Source organism: Crocodylus siamensis, chromosome 1, assembly GCF_052110815.1.
Source record: "Crocodylus siamensis isolate JL-2025a chromosome 1, ASM5211081v1, whole genome shotgun sequence".
Lineage (NCBI taxonomy): Eukaryota > Metazoa > Chordata > Crocodylia > Crocodylidae > Crocodylus > Crocodylus siamensis.
Window position 1 is genome coordinate 182753786 of NC_143395.1, and position 21481 is coordinate 182775266.

At 47.7% G+C, this 21481-nt stretch overlaps 1 protein-coding gene and 1 long non-coding RNA gene across 4 annotated transcripts in view; one reads left to right on the forward strand and one right to left on the reverse strand.

Moving 5' to 3' along the window:
- Positions 1 to 1072: 1072 nt before the first annotated feature.
- LOC149873746 (uncharacterized) lies at positions 1073 to 9589 on the forward strand. The gene is made up of 2 exons (XR_016442848.1): positions 1073 to 2016; positions 6957 to 9589. It is a non-coding gene; the product is annotated as an uncharacterized LOC149873746 (long non-coding RNA).
- Positions 9590 to 10537: 948 nt separating this feature from the next.
- LOC149873747 (uncharacterized) overlaps positions 10538 to 21481 on the reverse strand; it is a 69047-nt gene continuing 58103 nt past the window's right edge. For all 3 annotated transcript variants that reach the window (XM_090031540.1, XM_090031539.1, XM_090031541.1), the window contains exons 4-8: positions 17870 to 17983; positions 17154 to 17298; positions 15626 to 15774; positions 13878 to 14017; positions 10538 to 12842 (exon numbers count right to left, since the gene is read on the reverse strand). In XM_090031540.1, the coding sequence (XP_089887666.1) occupies positions 12730 to 12842; positions 13878 to 14017; positions 15626 to 15774; positions 17154 to 17298; positions 17870 to 17983 (661 nt within the window). In that variant the 3' untranslated portion in view covers positions 10538 to 12729. The remainder of the gene's footprint in view (positions 12843 to 13877; positions 14018 to 15625; positions 15775 to 17153; positions 17299 to 17869; positions 17984 to 21481) is intronic.

Genomic DNA, 21481 nt, shown 5'->3' on the forward strand with positions numbered 1-21481 from the left:
TATAGCCTGCACAAGGAAGCAAGGACTAAAGACAGTCTAGCCCAAATCTGGTTTCAGAGGAGTCTGGTTTTGCAAAAACTGGATGCTACCTATCTGTGGTACTGTTCACCAGGAAGAGTCTGCTCTACCTGAACCTCCTGAATATATTTTAAAGGTGTAGCTGCTTCTTGCAGATTACACCCACACAAGCCAAATGTCACACAGAGCCAAAACATTAGAGTCTCTATGGCAGCTGGAGAACCCATGCAAGCATACCACCCCACCGCACCAGGCATGCGCTGTATGTACAGCAAAGACTACCATAATTTAGCATTAAAAGAACAAAATTAAAGATGGTTACCTTGCCCTATCACATGTCCTTCTATTTATACTATCAGGCCCATGGCCACCTTTCATTCTTGATCAGATTCCATGTTGCCTTCTGTTATTTTAAATTGCCACCACATCATTTTCTTGTAAGAAATGCACTCTGAGGTCTCAACATTGGAAGTAGTTAGGATACACCTATGTGGTGTCAGGCAGTATCACACAAAGATACTCAAGCCAGCTCTGTAGATGCTAGGTTTGGAAACAAAAGCAGTTAAACTGCATTAGTGCAAGGCTGCACCCAGGCTAACTAGTGTTGCTTATGCAGTTAACTTCACTGTGTAGACATCTCAAGCATGTACACTGCAGTTTGATGCGAGATGCTAGCATGTGTGGACGTACCTGAACCAACCCTAATCTAGCAAGCTCAGATAACATGCACAGCGTAACCACAGTGGCAGAGTTTTGAAGGGGTTAACCCTCTGAGTGCTTACACAGGGGCCTGTGCTGCCAGAGATGCTTCGCTATTCTTACTTGAGCTAGCCCAGGCTAGCTATTAACATATGACTACATGGGCTAAAGTCACACCTCTGATTAGAGTGCAGACTCACTCAGACTGCAAGCTCTGTCTTTTTGTTCTGAGTCTGTGCAGCACCTAGTACAGTGGAAGCCTGATCCATAACCAGAGCATTATTGCCGTATCTTTAATAATGAATTACAGCAGAAGTGTAAGTAGATACGTCACTTCCTGCACACATGTGTTAGAAATATTATTAAAAATGCATTATCAATAGCTGTTAGCTCCCATCAATAGTTGTCCTTTGATTAAGTACGGCTGCCAGCCTTCCTTGTCTCCCTAATGAGAGAGGGAAGGGGGGGGGTTGGGAACTGAAGGAAAACTCTAAGAGCTCTCTTTGTTCTGCAAATTTACTATCTCTTTGTTAGAGTAAAGCATATACTCCTTAGCGTTCTCATGTAGATAAGAGTAAATTGCAATTTTTAATGGTCCTGTCCTTGGGGCAGAGAAGGTTTGAACTTTTGGTAACCTAAAATACGTTCTGAGCAGGCGCAATCAGCTAATACATATTAAGCCTATCCGCCCCGCATACTTAAGTAGTTAATTATAATACACATGGGATGCATGATCTGACGTATTCTCATGCATGTTTGTATGAACCGGAAATGAGTTGTAAGAGTTCCTGCTTCTGTACACGTGCCAGAAGAGAGGGGATAAAAGCCTGCTAATGATGGTACTCAGGGGCAGAGGGTTTTGATCTTTTGTCTTCTCCCTCTGACCCTATTTGCAAATATATACCTTTTGTCTCACCAACAATGTGTGCCTAAGAATTTGTTATTCAATGAGCCTCCAAAGAAAACGAACCGAGAGAGAGTTTTTTTTACCTCAATTTGGCGCCCAACGTGGGGCATTCTTTGGATAACTCCGGAGTTCGTCGGCACATCGTCTCTGCCCCCCTGGGGGGTTTGCGCGCCGAGCCTTTCTTTTTGGCTCGCCCTGAGGGGGGGCTTGAGGTGTGAGCCGGAACATCCGGAACACTAAGAGCTCCTATGCAAATTTTGTTTTTTTTTGGAGTCTCCAGGTACACATTTTTGGCTTTGGATCGAGATCTCTGGGGTATCTGAGTGAGTATACGAACTCCCTTTGCCCAATTTGGTTCTGGGTCCGGAGCAGGAGGTGTGCATGTTCTCATGGTAAATCATCTGCTGTAAGGGACTTTTTGGTATTTGGTGTGCCTTGGGTGCACTTTTGTGGGCAAAATGGGTACGGTTAGCTCCCGTGTAGAAAACACGGATACCCCTCTAAGGTGCTTATTACGTCATTTTAATAAATTTGCAAGGCCGGCCGATTACGGAATAAAAATGAAAAAAGATGATTTAATTAAGTTCTGTCAACTCGAGTGGCCAACATTTGGGGTCCACTGGACCCCGAAAGGATCCTTTGTGCTAAAAGAAGTGATAGCTATCCATGAAATTGTTATGCAAAATGGGTATTGGAATCAGTTTCCTTATATTGATTGTTGGTTGTGGGTGGTTCAAAATCAGCCACCTTGGATTAAGAATTACTTAGTAAAGTCTCATGTGATGCTTGTTAAGAAAAAGACTCGGGGGGGGGCGCCTGTACTTCCTGAGTCTAATGAGGGGGGGAATTCTGAATTGGCTGAGTACCGGACCCGTGCTCCGGTTGCCCTGTCGGGTAGCGAAGATGAGTCAGACGCCTCCTCGGCATCCAGTCCTTCTGCACCACCGCCCCCTCCCTTAGAGAGACCACCACCGACGTACCAAGGCATATCTAATGAGTTAGAGCGTGAGCCTCAGCCAAGTGCCTCATCTGAATCAGGAAATAAGGGTTATTATTTGCGCAAGCCTGTAGAGTCACAGCCGGTGCTGAACTGTCCGATGCGAGAGGTTATTGGGGAAGGAGGCACTGCAACTTTTGTCTACACCCCATTTAGCACTTCAGATTTATTTAACTGGAAGAATCAGAGCCCCTCTTTTCGTGAAGACCCTGAAAAGATGAGGGATTTGTTTCGATCCATTGGGCAGACTCATCGACCCACTTGGGCTGATGTCCAGATGATGCTCCAGACCCTCCTAACCCCGGAGGAGAGGAGATTAGTGTTGGGGACAGCAGAGCGTATTGCGGCAGCCAGAGTTGAGTTAGAGGGTGCTGCTGGTCGTACTCTGCGTGATACCTTCCCTGTAGAAGAGCCGAGATGGGATAATCACACTGCCGAAGGCAGAGAGCTAAGTGCACGGTATCTGGGAATTATAGTGGAAGCAATGGGAAAGGCAGTGCCTCGGGTTACCAATCTGTCTAAGTTGTATGAAGTGAGACAGGGAAAAGAGGAGGATCCCTCAGCTTTCCTTGGGAGGCTGTATGAGGCATTTCGCAGGTTTTCGGATCTGGATCCAGAAGCCCCAGATAACCAGCGCATGGTAAATCTTATGTTTATTGGTCAATCTGCTGCTGATATCCGTAAGAAGTTACAGAAAACTGAGGGAGGTGCTGGGAAACCGATTTCAGAGCTGGTGGAAATTGCATATAAGGTGTATGGGAATCGTGAGCAAGTGCAGGAGCGCAAGGAGGATAAAAAGGCTCAGCGACAGATGGCAGCACTAGCAGCTGCTATAACTGGAGGGAACTCTGAAAAGGCTGGGATGCAGAAGGGGAAAGGAGAAAGAGTGGGAGCAGACGTTTGTGCTTATTGCAAAGAGAAAGGACACTGGAAAAGGGAATGCCCGAAGTTGAAGGAGAAGAGAGAGGGGGAACCGAGAGGTCACCTCATGCGGGCAGAAGACAAGGGTGAGGATTCAGAATGAAGGGGACAGGGATCTAAGACCACTACCCTTCGGGTTGGAGCCCGAGAAGATCCCATGGTAACCATTAGGGTTGGTGGCAAAAACTTTGAAGCCTTGGTGGATACTGGGGCTACATTTTCAATGATTCCAGAAAAACCCCCCTGTGCAGGAACTAGTGAACAGCATGTACTTGTAGAAGGGATTGAGGGAGTGCAAACCCGACTCCCTGTTTGTAAACCACTCCTCACCAAAGTGGGAGATCATTTGCTTGAGCACTCCTTTGTGTATTCTCCAAGTTGCCCGGTTGCACTCCTTGGGCGGGACTTACTCACAAAATTGCAAGCTGAGATCTTTTTCAGAGACGATCAGATGGTGGTCCAGCTACCTGTCAAGCAGAGCTCGAACTATCAGATGGCTCTCCTGGAGGACCGACGCCCTGCAGTAAGTCCAGAAGATCACATGACTGGAGTAGACCCCTCAGTATGGGCTGATGGAACCCCTGCGCGAGCTAAGTCCGTCTCCCCGGTAAGGATCGTACTCAAGGATGGGGAGGGGCCTGTTCGGGTAAAGCAGTACCCACTCAGCCGAGCGGCCAGAGCTGGACTCAAGCCGTTAATAGAGAAATACAAGAGGTACGGATGGCTAGTGGAAGGGTCTTCACCCTATAACACCCCCATCCTTGGAGTGCCGAAGGCAGATGGGGTCTCATACAGACTGGTCCAAGACTTACGGGCAGTAAATAAGAAGGTCCTTTCAGACCATCCTGTAGTCCCGAACCCTCACACGATTTTGACACAAGTACCGGGGGAAGCTGAAATATTTTCAGTGCTAGATTTGAAAGATGCTTTCTTCTCTATTCCCCTTCACCGAGACAGTCAAAAATTGTTTGCTTTTGAATGGGAGGATCCAGACACCTTCCATAAAGCCCAACTCATGTGGACAGTTCTCCCACAAGGATTCGTAGCAGCCCCTCATATTTTCGGACTTGCCCTTCAGAAGGACTTGGAGGAGTGGAAGGGATCACACCCCGCAGTGACTCTCCTCCAGTATGTGGATGACCTGCTAGTTGCAAGCCCAAACTTGCAGCTCTGTGAGGAAGCCACCAGGTCACTCCTAAACACTCTGGGAAAAAAAGGATATAAAGTTTCTAGAGAGAAAGCCCAGATATGTCAGCCTGAAGTCACATTTTTGGGATATAAGCTCTCAAAAGGAGTCAGAGCCCTAAGTGCAGATCGCATACAGGCAATCCAAGGTCTAACCCCACCTAAGTCACCCAAGGAGCTGCGGGCATTCCTAGGGCTAACTGGGTTCTGTCGACTATGGATACCAGATTATGGTGGGAAGGCTAGACCACTATATGACTCACTAACTAAGGAGAGTCTCACTAAATGGAAATGGAATAAAGAAATGCAGCATGCCTTTGATCTGCTTAAAGCAGCATTAACCCAGCCCCCTGCCCTGGCCATCCCAAACAGTAAAAAGCCATATCGACTGTATGTTCATGAGAATCGAGGGGTTGCATCAGGGGTGCTGACACAGCCATCGGGCCCGACCTGGAGACCCGTGGGATATTACTCAAAGGTTCTAGATCCAGTGGCACTCGGGTGGCCAGCCTGTCTTCGGGCTGTGGCAGCCACAGCAGTGGTTGTTGAAGAAGCCCAGAAGATAGTCATGGGTGCGGATATGGAAATACTCACTCCTCATGGAGTTCCCCAGATCCTAGGGACTGAGGGAGGGAAATTTCTTAACCCCTCCAGACAATCACGGTATGAGATATTTTTGCTCTCTAATCCAGGACTTACTTTCAAACATACTACAGCCTTAAACCCTGCAACCTTGCTGCCGGAGCCAGGAAAACCGATGCATGACTGCCTTGAGGTCCTAAATCAAACCACACAGGTGCGACCTGATCTTGCTGAGGACCCAATTGAGGACCCAGATGTTGAATACTTCGTAGACGGCTCCAGCTCTGTCATCGATGGAAAAAGACGAACAGGATGTGCAGTGGTAACCTTGGATAAGGTAGTATGGAGGGAGTCATTGCCAAGCTCATGGTCGGCACAGGCCGCAGAACTCACTGCGCTCACCCGAGCATTACAGCTGGGGACAGACCAGCGGGTTAATATATACACTGACTCTCGCTATGCTTTTTCTACAGTCCATGCACACGGACTATTGTGGAAAGAAAGGGGTTTTATTACGGCCTCTGGGAATAAAATTGCTAATGGCCCCCAGATTATCAAGCTACTAGAGGCACTCCACCAGCCTAAAGAGGTAGCAGTCATTCATGTGCGGGCCCATGGGAAGGCTGCTGAGGAAAAGCATAAGCTTGGAAATGCAAAGGCTGATTCAGCAGCAAAGGAAGCTGCATTTATTGGGGGAGAAGCGGAGGAGGTATCCAAGCAGGCCATGTCCCATGCCATATGGCCAGACATCCAAGATTTAGTCCCACAGTATTCCCCTGAAGAAGATAAATTTGCACAAAGAGCTTGTGCAGAAAAGAACTCACAGGGGTGGTGGATGGTACCAGGAGGAAAAGTCATGATACCCAGGCCATTGCTTCGGGAGGTGCTGCAACAGCTCCATGCAAGAACCCATATGGGAGGCTTGGCCATGGGTGATCTAGTGATCCGCCAAGCAGTAGCTCCAGGGCTATATGTAGAAGCTCAGCGCATTGCTACCAAGTGCATCACATGCCAGAAAGTAAACCCCCGAAGGAAACCCCCTGTGCCAATGGGAGGTAGACCCTGGGCAGCGTACCCTGGACAGGCATGGCAGATTGATTTTGCCGAGCTCCCACGGTCCGGACATCACGGGTTTTTACTTGTCATGGTAGACCAGCTCTCTGGTTGGGTCGAGGCCTGGCCCACCAGGACTGCCACTGCGGCTACAGTAGTGAAGTATTTGTTGCAGGAGATCATTCCACGGTATTCCCTGCCTGAGTCCATTGAGTCGGACCAAGGACAACACTTCGTGGGAAAAGTGGTTCAAGGAGTCGCGCAAACTCTCAAGGTTACTTGGAAATTACACACACCATGGAGACCACAAAGTTCAGGACAAGTGGAACGTATGAATAGGACTTTAAAGACTTTGCTCACCAAAATCTGTATTGAAACACGTCTTAAGTGGCCTCAAGCATTGCCGCTCGCCCTTACTTGCATTCGAAACACTCCCCGACGGGGCCTTAAATTGACCCCATATGAAATTATGTTTGGCAAGCCGCCTCGAGTCTTACCTCCTGGGATGCGAGAGAATGTAACTTTTGAATTAGGTAATAGTGAGCTTCATATGTACGTTATTGCTTTGCAGTCTGTCTTGTTTTCTCTTCACAGGTATGCAGCCTCCTTTCAGCGCCTGCCTTTAGACGTACCGGTACATGACTTCTCCCCGGGAGACTGGGTCTTGGTGCAGCGGTGGAAAAAGGAACCTCTGACTGAGAGGTGGAGTGGCCCTTTCCAGGTACTTCTAACAACCCACACCGCTGTAAAGATTGCTGGCCATGACCGTTGGATACACCATACCCGTGTGAAACGACATCCACAAGCGTCAGAGGACAACAACTCCCAAGACGAACTCACTCCGGAAGCTGAGTCGTCTTCGGAACAAGAAGCCAGCAAGTGGAGCTGTGAACCTACTGGTGATCTCCAAGTGCGCCTGAGACGGCTTAATCAAAGTTCAGAAAATTAGTCCAGAAAGTAAAAGGGAAAATATGGTGGGAATTATAATGTGCCTTGTTGTTATCTGCATAATGAAAGAAGCAGGATTGCATAGCCTTAGCCACTGGCCTATGCCCCCGCTTTCCCAAATTACTCCCCCAGGGACAAATTTGTATGTTGATATGATGGAGAGAATTGCAAGTACTTTTAATCTTACCAACTGCTGGGCCTGTGGGGGGCTCCGAGAGGCCGGAGAACAGTGGCCTTGGAGGGCTTTTCCTTTGGCCCCAAAATGGTTAGTCAGTGACAAAGCAGATGTTAAGAGTACTGGTCAAGAATGGAATGAGAACCACAGCTGGGATCTTTCCCAAGTGGCCTTGGGAGAGTACTGTATTAGCAGTAATGGTACAGGAAAGAGGTTAGGACATAGTCAGTGTACATGGACATTAAAATGGGCCCGAGTATGCAGCAGGTATGCTGATCAATGGAATTCTGCTGCCGTTAGGCTCCCAATCTCCACACAGATGCAAAATCTCAAAAGGACAAGAATATTACCTTTCGATCCTGACCCTACCAGATGTCAGGCATATGAAAAGACCCGAGGCGAACGATTTACCTACATTTATAAGTGGCAATGGGCACACCTGAATGGCACAGTGGCAAGGTTTAATGCATATTGGAGTGCCTTAAATGACACAAATGAAATAACCAAGTGCGAGTATAGGGATAAAGATGGCGTATGGAAATGTCAGTTTAAACTGAGTAACTATCACACTGGCCCTTTAGGGCATAAAGGCACCAAATACTATCCCCTTCTTTTCCACAGCCGTGACCCCCTAGCCTTGGGAGGGGAACACAGGGCCCTAAAAGGACATTATTGGATTTGTGGAAAGCGTGCCTATACGGTCCTACCACGAGGGTGGACGGGAACCTGCTATATTGGAGTAATTGTACCATCTTTCTTTTTGTTACCATCTGAGGGTGGAAATAAGCTAGGAGTCTCTTTGTATGATGATTGGAACAGGGCCAAGAGAAGTATTGATGTAAGTTTGACACAGGGTGGCTCCCAAAAGTGGAAGGAGGATGAGTGGCCTCCTCAGAGGATTATTGAGTATTATGGACCAGCTACATGGGCTAATGATGGAAGTTGGGGCTACCGGACACCAATATATATGCTGAATAGAATCATCCGGTTGCAGGCAGTCTTGGAAGTAATTACTAACCAGACCGCCACTGCTCTCGAGTTGCTGGCTCGACAAAGTTCTCAGATGAGGGAAGCCATATACCAAAATCGAATGGCTTTAGACTATTTACTCGCAGAGGATGGCGGAGTCTGTGGAAAGTTCAACCTTTCTAATTGTTGCCTCCAAATAGATGATAACGGGAAGGTGGTCTTAGAGATTGCCAAAGAGATTAGGAAAATAGCCCATGTACCAATACAAACGTGGGAAACCACATGGAATAAGGACTGGTGGTTTCAATTATTTGGAGGACCCTGGTGGAAAAAAGTAGGGTTTGTGCTTTTGTGTGCTCTAACTGGTTTGATTTTTATCCCTTGTCTCATTCCTTGTCTTACTAGATTGATAACCACCACAGTAGAAGGAATGCAGGTTGCAGCAGTCCCTCTAAAAGCACAGACTGTAGCAAAAGTCATGGTCCTCAGAAGAATCCCTCGTAATTATCTTGATATGCCCAAATGAAGTAAAGATCAGAAAGCATCTTGAGGGGGGAATATTGTTAGAAATATTATTAAAAATGCATTATCAATAGCTGTTAGCTCCCATCAATAGTTGTCCTTTGATTAAGTACGGCTGCCAGCCTTCCTTGTCTCCCTAATGAGAGAGGGAAGGGGGGGGGTTGGGAACTGAAGGAAAACTCTAAGAGCTCTCTTTGTTCTGCAAATTTACTATCTCTTTGTTAGAGTAAAGCATATACTCCTTAGCGTTCTCATGTAGATAAGAGTAAATTGCAATTTTTAATGGTCCTGTCCTTGGGGCAGAGAAGGTTTGAACTTTTGGTAACCTAAAATACGTTCTGAGCAGGCGCAATCAGCTAATACATATTAAGCCTATCCGCCCCGCATACTTAAGTAGTTAATTATAATACACATGGGATGCATGATCTGACGTATTCTCATGCATGTTTGTATGAACCGGAAATGAGTTGTAAGAGTTCCTGCTTCTGTACACGTGCCAGAAGAGAGGGGATAAAAGCCTGCTAATGATGGTACTCAGGGGCAGAGGGTTTTGATCTTTTGTCTTCTCCCTCTGACCCTATTTGCAAATATATACCTTTTGTCTCACCAACAATGTGTGCCTAAGAATTTGTTATTCAATGAGCCTCCAAAGAAAACGAACCGAGAGAGAGTTTTTTTTACCTCACATGGCTAGCAGACTCCTGAGGGGCATCAAGTGTTACCCATGTGCTTAAGGCCTTGGGGCAACTTGTGCCTCCTGAGTTGTGGGGGGGACTTGCTGGCCCCCCCCAGCAGCCAGTTAGTAACCGGGGATGGGTGGGAGGGGGAGTCACCCCCATGGCCAATCACGTTGAACTGGAAGTGCCAGCAGTGTGCCCAGAAGGACCAGGGGTGCACCCGGAAGTGCCAGCAGTGCTTCTCCTGGTACTCCCACTCCCCAGCCGGGACTCTCGGCAGGGGGCACCAGCAGTCCCGCCTGCGCCCCCTGCCTGTTGCCTAAGAGGGAAATGCTGGCTATCAGGGTATGCATCAGTGCTTTCAGGGGGTGCACACGCACCCCTGTGCACCCCCTATGTGTTGCCACTGGGATGCACCATAGAAATCTTGACTGACTGCAGCAGGCCCCTGCCCTCAAGAACTACTGCCTGCCTGCCCAGCCCCGGCCCTGGCCCTGGCTCCAGTGCAGCACTCATGGCCCGGCCCCAGCCCTGCCCGCCTCCTGCCCCACCTCCCTCCCCATTGGTGGAGGGGCCTTGCTTCTGGCTCACAGGGAAGCAAATGCAAAAGCCACAGATTTAAACTTGGTGTCATTTTTGTCTCCCCACTGAGAGACAAAACAGCGTCAAGGTTAAAACCACAGCTTTTGCTTCCCAGCTGATGAGGATTTCAGGGCCCCCTGATTGTTGGTGGCCCCTGGGCCTGGGTCCAGCTGGCCCATCCGTTAATCTGCCTATGGGGCCAGCTCAGGGCTTATTGCAGGACCAGGCCTGAACACTTAACTCCCAGTGCAGGTATGTAGACCATAAATGATTTGTTACACCAAGATACAAATGTAATGGGAAAGTCCTGCGACTACAGGCTTTATTTAAAAGATATGAAAGAACAGAAATAGGATTTTCACTGCACAGATTGCACTGGTTGTTATGTTAATAGCTCTCATCTTTGTGCAGCCTTGTAAAGATTCTTACAGTGCCACCCACCTAAGGATTTCAAACAGCTTTACAGACCCTAATAATAGCAACCAGGCCAGGTGTTCTAGTCCCTTTTCTAGCAAAAGAAAACCAAGGCACAAAGATGTTAGTTAATACATTTAGCTAAACTCACTTGGCAAAGCCATAGCAGAGCTGGGAATATGACCCTCATTGCCTGAGGTAAGTTCATTCACTTTAAGCTTGGGATAAGCCTATGCTTAAAATCTTTGAAGTAGCTTTTAACAATCCATGCACATTCAATGCAGAACATTAAAACCGATACTGCAAAAGTAAACCTCAAGTGTTAGAGAAGCTCTTCTTGTGCCATGTTGGAAGGGGAGGAGGAGCTTGAATTTGAAAGGAGTTAGGCAAGCAACCACTGGGACTGCTGAGTGCTTGGCCCTGACCAAAATCAGATCAAGTATATGGCATTATTGTAACAGGGAGCTAGGGACTCCCATTACTTTAAGGGGAAAGCAGCAGTAGGGATGTGCCCAAATGGGGGAAGAATGAACATTATGGGCTCACTGCAGGGGAGTAGCCAGGGAACCCACACATTGTAGGTGCCTATTGCAGGGTTACCTGCCCAGCAATAGTTCAATAAGGCAGAGCCCTGCTTGGGCAGCTAGGGCACTGCTATAGTAGGCAGAGTAGCATCAGTAAGCTGCTGTGGAAGCTGAGGGGGGCACCTGTGGCTGGGGAGTGGCTCACCTAACTGGAAGGGGAGGAGCCAGGGGATATAAGCCTGCCCCTCCCCCCGCACTGGGGCAGTGCAGGGAGAGAAGCACCTGCCAGCTCAGGCTGGTGAGGAGTGGGAACTGCAAGCATGCCAGGTACTCCCAGGGCTGAGACAGCCAGAGAGTAGGGAGGTGGTTTGGCAGTGGTATGATAATGCAGAGGGGAGACTTTGAATTTGAAGTGACTGTTTATGGGTTTTTTGGGTTTTATTTTATTTTATACTGGAGGACTGGATGTGGCTGCAAGGGACGGAAAGGAAGCCACAGGGGTGCCTGAGGGACATGCTAAGTTTTGAGCCCTGCAAGGGGCAGGGTGCAAGGCACAGTCAGCTTGAGGACAAGTGGGCTAAAGCCTAACCCCAAAGGGGGCGATACAGGTGTCCTGAGGCCATCAAGGGGCTGAGACTAAAAGGCCAGGCCAGAAGCAGTGGACCTTAGCTACCAGTCTACAGCCAGCGTAATGTATAGGTTTTGGCCTTCTTAGCCTTAGCCTACAGAAGGGAGTCACTGGCAACCAAGTGACATCTGTGAGGCCCGGGCGTGTCTGTAGGGGTGGAAGGAGGCCATGAATAGCCATTAAGGCAACTGGGGCATGGGCTTAGTGCTTGAGGCCTGGGATTAGCTGGGTCCGGGGGGGACTCGCTGGCTGAAGGACAGATGAATGTCGACTTTGGGACCCTGAGGCCTTTTTACAATCAAATGATCTCATCCAGGCCTAGCAGATGAGAGGAAGGGGAGGGTACCCTGAGGGGCCAGAGGGGGGCAGGAGCCGTGCAGCCACCAGGAAGTGTTATGCCTGTGCCTGGGACCTGGGTCTATCACCACTGGCCGGTAACTTAATTAGAGCCATGATTTTATCAAGGGATAACCAACACCTCAGTGTAAAAATTATGCATAGCTCTGTATATGCAGATCTGCCACGTGTTTGTTGAGAGCCTTATTCAGACTGTCTGTGCCCGAGTGCCAGAAGCCAGTCACCATAGAGGTGGTAAGCCAGTCACCATAGAGGTGGTATCTTTGCGAGAGTTGTTTTTGTCTCTTCCTCTGGTACAGAGTTAAAATACACTTTAACAAAGTACAAAGTGGTCCAGTGAAAGGTGCTGGGGAAAGTATAATTGGTCAGAGCAGAAGGAGAAAGTGAGAGACTACTGAATGCAGTAGTCATGGGACTGTCCTTAATATCCTCTCTGTTGCATTCAGTCTTCCATAGGAGAGTTGCAAAGGCACTAGGGCAGGGGCACTGTGAGAGAACACCAGTGAGCGCTAGGTGCCCAATTCCCATTTGTGCCTTTGAAAACATCCCCCATAAGGTCTCCATTTCTCTTTTACTCTGTAGACTCGGAAGTCGATGGTAGTTCTAGAGGCTGTTTGCAACATCTCCATATGACTATTCCCAGCCGAATGACAAAGATAACACAAGCCGCCACCAGTAGCACAACTACAAAAGAAACAATATGTTACTGGGTGAGAACATAACATAACTTCTCTTTATAGTCTTGTTCACAAGAAGGGGGGTATTTGGGCAAAGAGTTAAACTGACAAAGAGCTCCACATAAACCCCAATATTGTCCTTATACCATTCCTTCACAATATCTGCAGGGCAAGTTCCAGATCCTGCTGTCAGCCAGAGGAAGGTCTAGTTTGCACAAATTTTACTACTCTGAGACAGTCAGAAGGAGAAAAACCTTCTAGTTACACTACTGGAATAGGCAATGCCAGCAAAGTGATCTGAGCTCCCCTATCCTCCATGGGATGTGGAATGGAAGCTGAATCTGTGCAATTGGGAACTCTCTATCCCTCCCAAGTCTTATTTGGCCTTCCCACCCCCACAAAATCCAGGAGAGGGGAGTAGCTCCTGTAGACCACAAAGGTATAGGCTATTTTTACCGTTGCAAGGTAAAAATGCATGCATGGTATTGAGGAGGTGATGACTTGGAGGGAGCTGAAATATGCTGCAATGTAAAATAAATTGGAATAATTTTAGTCTGTTTCAACCCCAAGAGTAGAAGGCCCTAGGTTAATAACGCCACAGTTAGGTTGGTCCCTAACTTCGCTTCATGCACAGAGTTCTGTGCAATAATAAAAGGACTTCATTTGGACTGCAGAAACTTGGATCTTTATTTTAAGCACACTGTGTATTCAGTGTCATTGCTTACAGCCTGGAGGTGCCTGGTGTGTTGGGAGCTATTGCAAAATTCCCTAAGCACGTGGAGCTTCCTAGAAGCTTCCCAGTGTCATCTTCCACATCATCCCCACTGCAACTCCTGTTCCAACTTGCAGGGAACCTGCAGATGGCTGCAAGCTCCACTTCTGTTTTTCAAAGTAAGTCCCTACTTGTTTTACCAAGGTCACCTGTAGTGGGAAGGTCCTTCTGCCTGCAGGGAAAACACACTGAAGAAAGGACATGCAAGAGACTCGGGAGAGCTAAGTGGGCCTCTTTTTATAACACTAATTTAAACATTAAATGACTCACCTAGAAAAATGCTGTTGGTGTTTGGAGGTGAAGGGGTATAGTTCTTACACACGCTGCCAATCAGGGCTATAATGACCACTGGGTAAATGGTGAGGTTATAACGCACATACTTGTCCAACAGGAAATTTTCAACATAAAACCTGGGAAGGAAAAAGAAGTGGCAACATATAAACACTCCTTGTGGCCAGTTTTTTTCTTCTAGGTAACTTCCAAAAGGAGCAGTTGGGAACCATTCTGAACAATTCCCAGTCTGGATTTGACCATCTCTGTTGCTGGTTAGATCTAGAGATGAACTTAATGTGGGGCTTGTCAAAAAGAAAAAGGAAGGTGGGGTCATCTGAGGAAAGGTGAACAAAAACAAAACACAATTCACTGTTTCCTAGAATATTCTGGGGCAGGGACAGGAATAACCTTTTTCTGCAGAAATTTCAAAACCTGAAATATTTTTGGCTAAGACCTAAAATAAGTCCATTCAGAAATGGAACTATGGGGCCTCCTGAGAGTTGCAGTGTGAATGCTTCACATTCCCATTCTCCTCTCTAGGCCGGGTTTCCTGGTCAGACTATAGACTGCACAGCAGCAACATTTCACAATGGAAATGTTTGGTTTTTCTGGCTTTCATTTTTTTTTTTTTTTTTTGAGCAAAAGACCAAATCAAAACCATTTTGGTCTAAAGCAGATGCTTTTATGAAAATTCTTGTTTACGCCAAGATTCAGTCTTCGTTGGAAAAGAAATAGGAGGTTGCCAACTAACCCTGTTTTGTGCTGAATTACCCTGGTCCCTTTGTGTTCAGCTGTATAATGGTCTAATGAGTCCTCTGCTTAGCCCAGAAAATACTGCAAACCCTTATGTCTCAGCCTGATCCTGAAGTCACTTACTAGGAATCCAGCAGTGAGCAAGATCCAGATAGCAAGCATAGAAGCACAAAGGGTGTGAACTGGAATTACTCTCTATTTATTTATCCCAGTTTAGGTCACTATGAACCCCAGTCGCCAGCAGTAAAAGGAAAAATACTGCATTACCGCAATGTGGACACAACATTTGCTATGTGGAAGAGGTCACAACAGGGCAGAATAGCTTCCCAAAATGGCTGGTGCTCACTAGAAATGAGGTATGACCAGGGCCTGGCTAAGAAACAAATGCTGCAGTTTGGTGTCTACTTCTAAGGGCTCAGGAAGGAGACAGGGCAGCCCCCTATATGCATGATATCCCAGTCACCTCCTCTCCTACAGGGAAGGTCCCCACCCCACATCACTCTCACTTTGCTGGATCTGGCTCCTCACCTGCACAGGACCTGTTCCAGCTGATCACACCAACCTGCCTCACAAGGGTGTTGTAACCTGGGAGTCTCAGAGGAGAAGCGCTATGTAAACAGTAAGTGTATTCTCTTGGGTCCAAATTGCCACTGCCCCAGAACTATAGTCAGACAGTTGTGGGGACTTCTAGCTACTTTTACACTATCTCCAGCCTTGGGGCAGGCTGGCCCTAGGCTGCTGGTAACCCGCTGGTCTGTTCCCTGGGATGACTAAGGGGTATGGGGTAAGAAAAGCCACATACATGCTAGCTTTTGCCATGACTAACACAGGGCCTTGCCAGGTTTAGGTTACATGCTGCTCTGATGCCCTCATGCTGGGAGAACCCTCTGCGGGGATGGAGTCTGTTAATTCATTGTAAAAGGCAGTATCTGATTGACTGTCTTAAGAGGTTTTACAAGGTGGGGAGGAGGAGCACCTACCATGCCACCTACCATATGAGCAATTTAATGGCAAGGATGCACAGAGAGATGGTAGTTGCAGTCTTATTGGACACGTTTCCCTCATAGACCAGCACGATAGTAAAATTCAGCAGGGTAGCTATGGTAGTCCACGTCGCATACAGTGCAATCCCATTTTGGACCTACCACAGGGTACAATGAAACATTGACTGAGGGTAAGAAGTGAACACTCTGTATTCCTCCAGCCCAGATCCTACCAGCCCTTCATGGCCCAAGGGAAGTTAAAATGGCTCTGCTACAACATCTGAGGGTAAGAGCAGGATGAAAGAAGCCTGTTCCTAGCTTCACAGGAGCTGTATTTCCAGCTCTATGTTTCTCAGAGGTCCCATCAGCACTTCACAGAGAGGGGTCTATGGGGAAAAGGGAGGGCAGTGAATCCACAACTATGCAGAGCTCTCCACCACCCTTGGCAGCCCCCCATAATGCTGCACAGCCTGACTGAGAAGGCTCCAATCCCAGGGGTCAGTACAGATCCCTACCCCATCGCACTCACCCCTATCCAGTTTGTTTTATTCACATTTGTTGCACAGAGCATGATTTGGGCTATAAACAGTAGGACTGTTACTACCTCTTCCTGGATTGTGAATTCTGATGCCTGATTCTGTCAGGGCTGGGGACACAGGTTGAGAAGGAAGTACATATGTGGCAAGCAGTTCCAGGGAGGTAGTTCAAAACTAGTCTGGAGAGATTCCTCATGTCACAGATTCCCTAGAAATCCTCCCTGATCCTCAGACTGCCTTCTGAAATGATCCACTTTTCAATGCCTGTCCCTAATCCAGCTGCACAGAAGGGAATCAAGCACTCAGGGAGAATGCTGTGGGCTAGGAGGGGAGCCAGTGCAGGGCAGGATGAGGAGGGTGTAGAGTTTCTTGGTCAGAAGCAAGGTAGAAAGCAAGCGATCGGGTGACAGCCCTGGAGCTCCTTTTGCTGAACCTTTCAGAATAATTCAGCCTGAGGTAGGCACCTGGCATGAAAAATTCAGCTTGAACAAGTAATGTTTGGCAGGGGTGGAGGGTGAGCTGGGGAAGAGAAGGCATATTTTCCACTTCCTTTCCCCTGTGCAGTTTACCAGGCACAAACAGCTGGTGTTCTCAGCATTTGAAATAAATAATTTCCCTTCAGAATAAGATACCAAATGAAAGGCAGAAGGAAGGAGGTGCTCCAGACTTTCAGCAACACATGTTTTTCTCAGTTGCATTTGCCATTTTTTTATAAGCAGTCTAATGGACTACGAACCTGTTTTCGGCAACCTGGACTGTCAATCTCAATGCAAAGCATCATTCTGCTGCAACTCAAAAAATGAGAAGGACCTACTCCTCTTCTTTCTCACTCCCCTTATGTCAGCAGATGGGGAACTAAGAGAGACCTCTGTATGAATGCTACTGAAGGGAGTCGGCACTGAAGGAAGGATTTCAACTCTTACACTTCAGAGGTCATATATTGGGACTCTGCCACCTTTGGTAGAACAATGAATAAGTAACATCTCTCAAATGTCACATACCAGAATGCGGATGAGCCACAGATCTACTTTGTGACACTTTAGGAACCAAGCAGCATGAATACTCAAGGATCGGTGTGAAATGAAGAGACAAAGGTAACTGGCCAAAGTAAGGGCTGCCAGGAAAACCAAGGCTGGGATGAGGTACCTAGGGGAAAAACACATGGGACAGTGTCTTAGCTTAACTGTATATTGGCTCAACTGATGTCCTAGCTCATGGCCTTTCTCTTGTACTCAGAACAAACTAGGGATGAACCAACCCTTAACACAGTTTTGGCTTAACCTAGAGCTAGTCCACTTATGCTACGTCTCACAGGGATTTTAGGAACTGCATTTCTCTGACTGCCAGCGAAGTATTCCCCTTCCTGCATTTCTGCTGCACTATGCCCTTGAAAATGACTACAGTCACAAAAGTAATCCAAAGGCCACAGGAGTAACCAGACTTATGACAAGTGATTCAAAATGACAGCTCCAATTTTCCCACTTGCATTCAACATATGCGAGACTGGCACGTTGGTAAAGATCTTAGTCATAGCTCATGGCCCAGAAGCAAATGTTACACAAGGCCAACACTATATAAGCGTTGCCTAGCCTTGCCCCAGGCACTTTTAAATTGAGTGACTACTTTTTGTTCTCTGGGATTACACAAATGTGTAATAAGCAGCGAGTCAGATCTAGTGCAAAGATTAGAGGAGCTCTCTGTTGCAAAGGTCACTTACTCTCGGTCCCACAGGAAGAGCCATCCAACAATAAGGATGTTGTTCAGTATCCACACCAGATAAAAGGATATCGGCAGTAAATCTGGCTTCATATAGACCCATCCAAGTTCATTCCTGTCGACGAAAAGTGGGCTTTGTCAGAAAGCAGCATGAACTGTTGTCAGATCCACCAGGGAAAAATAAGCAAGCATTGCAGGTCTGATTTTTCTCCCTTACAGTGATTCACATAGAGTTTATCTTTTGCCTGCTTGAATACAATTGCAGTAGTGTCAGGGAGCAGTGAACCAGGCTCAGTAGCTTTACAATCACCATAATACACCATGGTACACCATTGCATGCTATACACAGAAGCTATACCCCCATATATGCAAAACATCAGCATTGATGGTTAACCCTAATGTCCTCGCATTCTGTAGCACCAATGCCTACTGTATCCTCTGTCTCATACTGTGACTGAAATTGGGGTCAGTAATAGGTATACATTTTCTTATCTGTCTGCTAGCTAGGCTGGAGAATACCATCCCATTTTATGTTTGAAGACTGTTCCCAGTAACAATTCTTGCTACCAACCACTTGGTAGCTTTGGAGGTGGAAGGCTTAATTCTCATTTACACTATGGACTCTTTATACTGGTCTGGAGCTATAAAGGGGCTGCCATCTTGATGAGAATCATGAGGCTGAGTTTTCTGTTAACATTTTTCTACACACTTGAGCTAATCTATTTAGCTGATATACTGTGGGTGCATAACTATGGGGGCATTAATGCAATGACAGGTATAATATACCTGCAATGACAGGTACTAACGTAATGCTCAGTAAATTGGCACTACTACACATTAGCACAGTTGAACAGGTTTTTGGTGATGCTAGATTTATTCTACTGCACCTTAGCACATTAGCATGGGTTTTGCCCACTGCACTAATGCGGAGTAGAATTAGTCTTCAGCACATTAAGTATCTCATGTAGATGCATCCAATATGCCCAGTCAAAAACACCGCTCAGGGAACTGGTTAGGGCAGGGGTGGGCAAAATATGGCCCATGGGCCAGATCCAGCCCACCAAGGGATTTTATCCACCCTGCAGCAGGTCCTGTGGCCCCACTGGCCCAGGCACAGAGGGCAGCTTGGGCTGTGGCGTGTGCAGCCAGCCCCACTGCTCCCAGGTGCATAGTGGGGTTCGACCTGGTACTGGCCACAGCGCTGCACGACCTGGTACTGGCTACTGGGGATGACCTAATTGGCGACTTAGTGATTGATGGGAGGCTGGGTGACAGCGACCACGAGCTGATCACCTTCACCATCCGCTGTAAAGCTGGCAAGTCAGTCAGCAACACGGAAGTCCTTGACTTCAGGAAAGCTGACTTTAACAAGCTTGAGTGACTGTCAGTGAGTGTCAGTGAGGCCCTAAGGGACCATGACCCCAGGGAGAGGGGAGTTCAAGAAGAGTGGTTGCTCCTCAAGGGAGCAATCCTCAGTGCACAAGCTAATTCTATTCCATCTCGGAGGAAAGGCAGCAGGAGGGCACAGCAGCCCCCCTGGCTCTCCAGGGACCTAGCAGACCTCCTGAGGCTAAAAAGAAAGGCCTACAAAGGACGGAGGATGGGATTCACCTCCAAGGAGGATTATTCTGCACTGGTCCGGTGCTGCAGGGAGCAAACCAGGAAAGCCAAGGCTGCAACTGAACTCCAACTAGCTTCGAGCCTCAAGGACAATAAAAAGTCCTTTTTCAGATATGTGGGGAGCCAGAGGAAATGCAAGGGCAACATTGAACCCCTACTGAACCAGATGGGACAACTGACAACTGACGCCCAGGAAAAAGCCAACCTATTAAATGGGTACTTTGTGTCGGTCTTTCATCAGTCCCACGGGATGCCCATGCCTGCTACGGGACAGGGAGGTCTGGGTGAGGGAGATCCCCTGTGCTCCATTAATGCTGACCTCATAAAGGAATACCTTGAGAGGCTGGATACCTTCAAGTCAGCTGGCCCTGACAATCTACACCCCAGGGTACTCAAGGAGCTGGCAAGCATCATAGCCCAGCCTCTGGCACAGATGTTTGAAAACTCCTGGGGCTCTGGTGTAGTGCCTGAAGACTGGAAGAAGGCCAATGTGGTGCCGATCTTCAAGAAAGGGAAGAAGGTGGATCCGGCTAACTATAGGCCCATCAGCCTGACTTCTATCCCAGGGAAGATCTTAGAAAAGTTTATTAAAGAGGCCATCCTTAATGGACTGGCCGATGCCAACATCCTAAGGGATAGCCAGCATGGGTTTCTTGCAGGTAGGTCATGCCTGACCAATCTCATTTCCTTCTACGACCAGGTGACCTATCACCTGGACAAGGGAGAAGAGATTGATGTCATATATCTTGACTTCAAAAAATCCTTCAGTCTGGTATCTCATGATCACCTCTTGGTGAAACTGGCCAACTGTGGCCTTGGGTCCACCACGATCCACTGGCTGGGAAATTGGCCCTGTGGTCAGACCCAGAGGGTTGTAATTGATGGCAGTCACTCATCATGGTGTCCTGTGACTAGTAGGGTCCCCCAAGGCTCTGTCCTTGGACCCATATTGTTCAACATCTTCATTAATGATGTGAACATTGGAGTCAGGAGTGGACTGGCCAAGTTCACCAATGACACCAAACTTTGGGGCAAAGCATTCACACCAGAAGACAGGCGGGTGATCCAGGCTGACCTGGATAGGCTCAGCAAATGGGCAGATGAGAACCTGATGGTATTTAACACCGAAAAATGCAAGGTTCTCCACCTTGGGAAGAAAAACCTGCAGCATCCTTATAGGCTCAGCAGTGCTACACTGGCCAGCATTACGGAAGAAAGAGACTTGGGGGTCATCATTGACCACAAGATGAACATGAGCCTGCAATGCAATGCTGTGACTAGTGAAGGGACCAAAACACTGGCTTGCATCCATAGATGCTTCTCAAGCAAATCCCGGGACGTCATTCTCCCCTTGTACTCGGCCTTGGTGAGGCCGCAGCTGGAGTACTACGTCCAGTTTTGGGCTCCACAATTCAAAAAGGATGTGGAGAAGCTTGAGAGAGTCCAGAGAAGAGCTATGCACATGATCAGAGGTCAGGAAAACAGACCTTACGATGATAGGCTGAGAGCCATGGGGCTCTTTAGTCTGGAAAAGCGCAGGCTCAGGGGTGACCTGATAGCCACCTATAAGTTTATAGGTGACTACCAGGATCTGGGGGAACGTTTGTTCACCAGAGCGCCCCAAGGGATGCTGAGGTCAAACAGTCATAAACTACTACAAGACCATTTCAGGCTGGACATAAGGAAGAATTTCTTTACTGTCCGAGCCCCCAAGGTCTGGAACAGCCTGCCATCAGAGGTGGTTCAAGCACCTACTTTGAATGCCTTCAAGAGAAATTTGGATGCTTATCTTGCTGGGATCCTATGACCTCAGCTGACTTCCTGCCCTTTGGGCAGGGGGCTGGGCTTGATCTTCCGAGGTCCCTTCCAGCCCTAATGTCTATGAAATCTAGACAACAAACACTTTGGGGCAGGTCTTGACTGGATCTTATGCCTTGTGCAGTGCTAAGTCTGTACAGGTAAAAAATAATCAAATAGTAGACACAATGCAGGA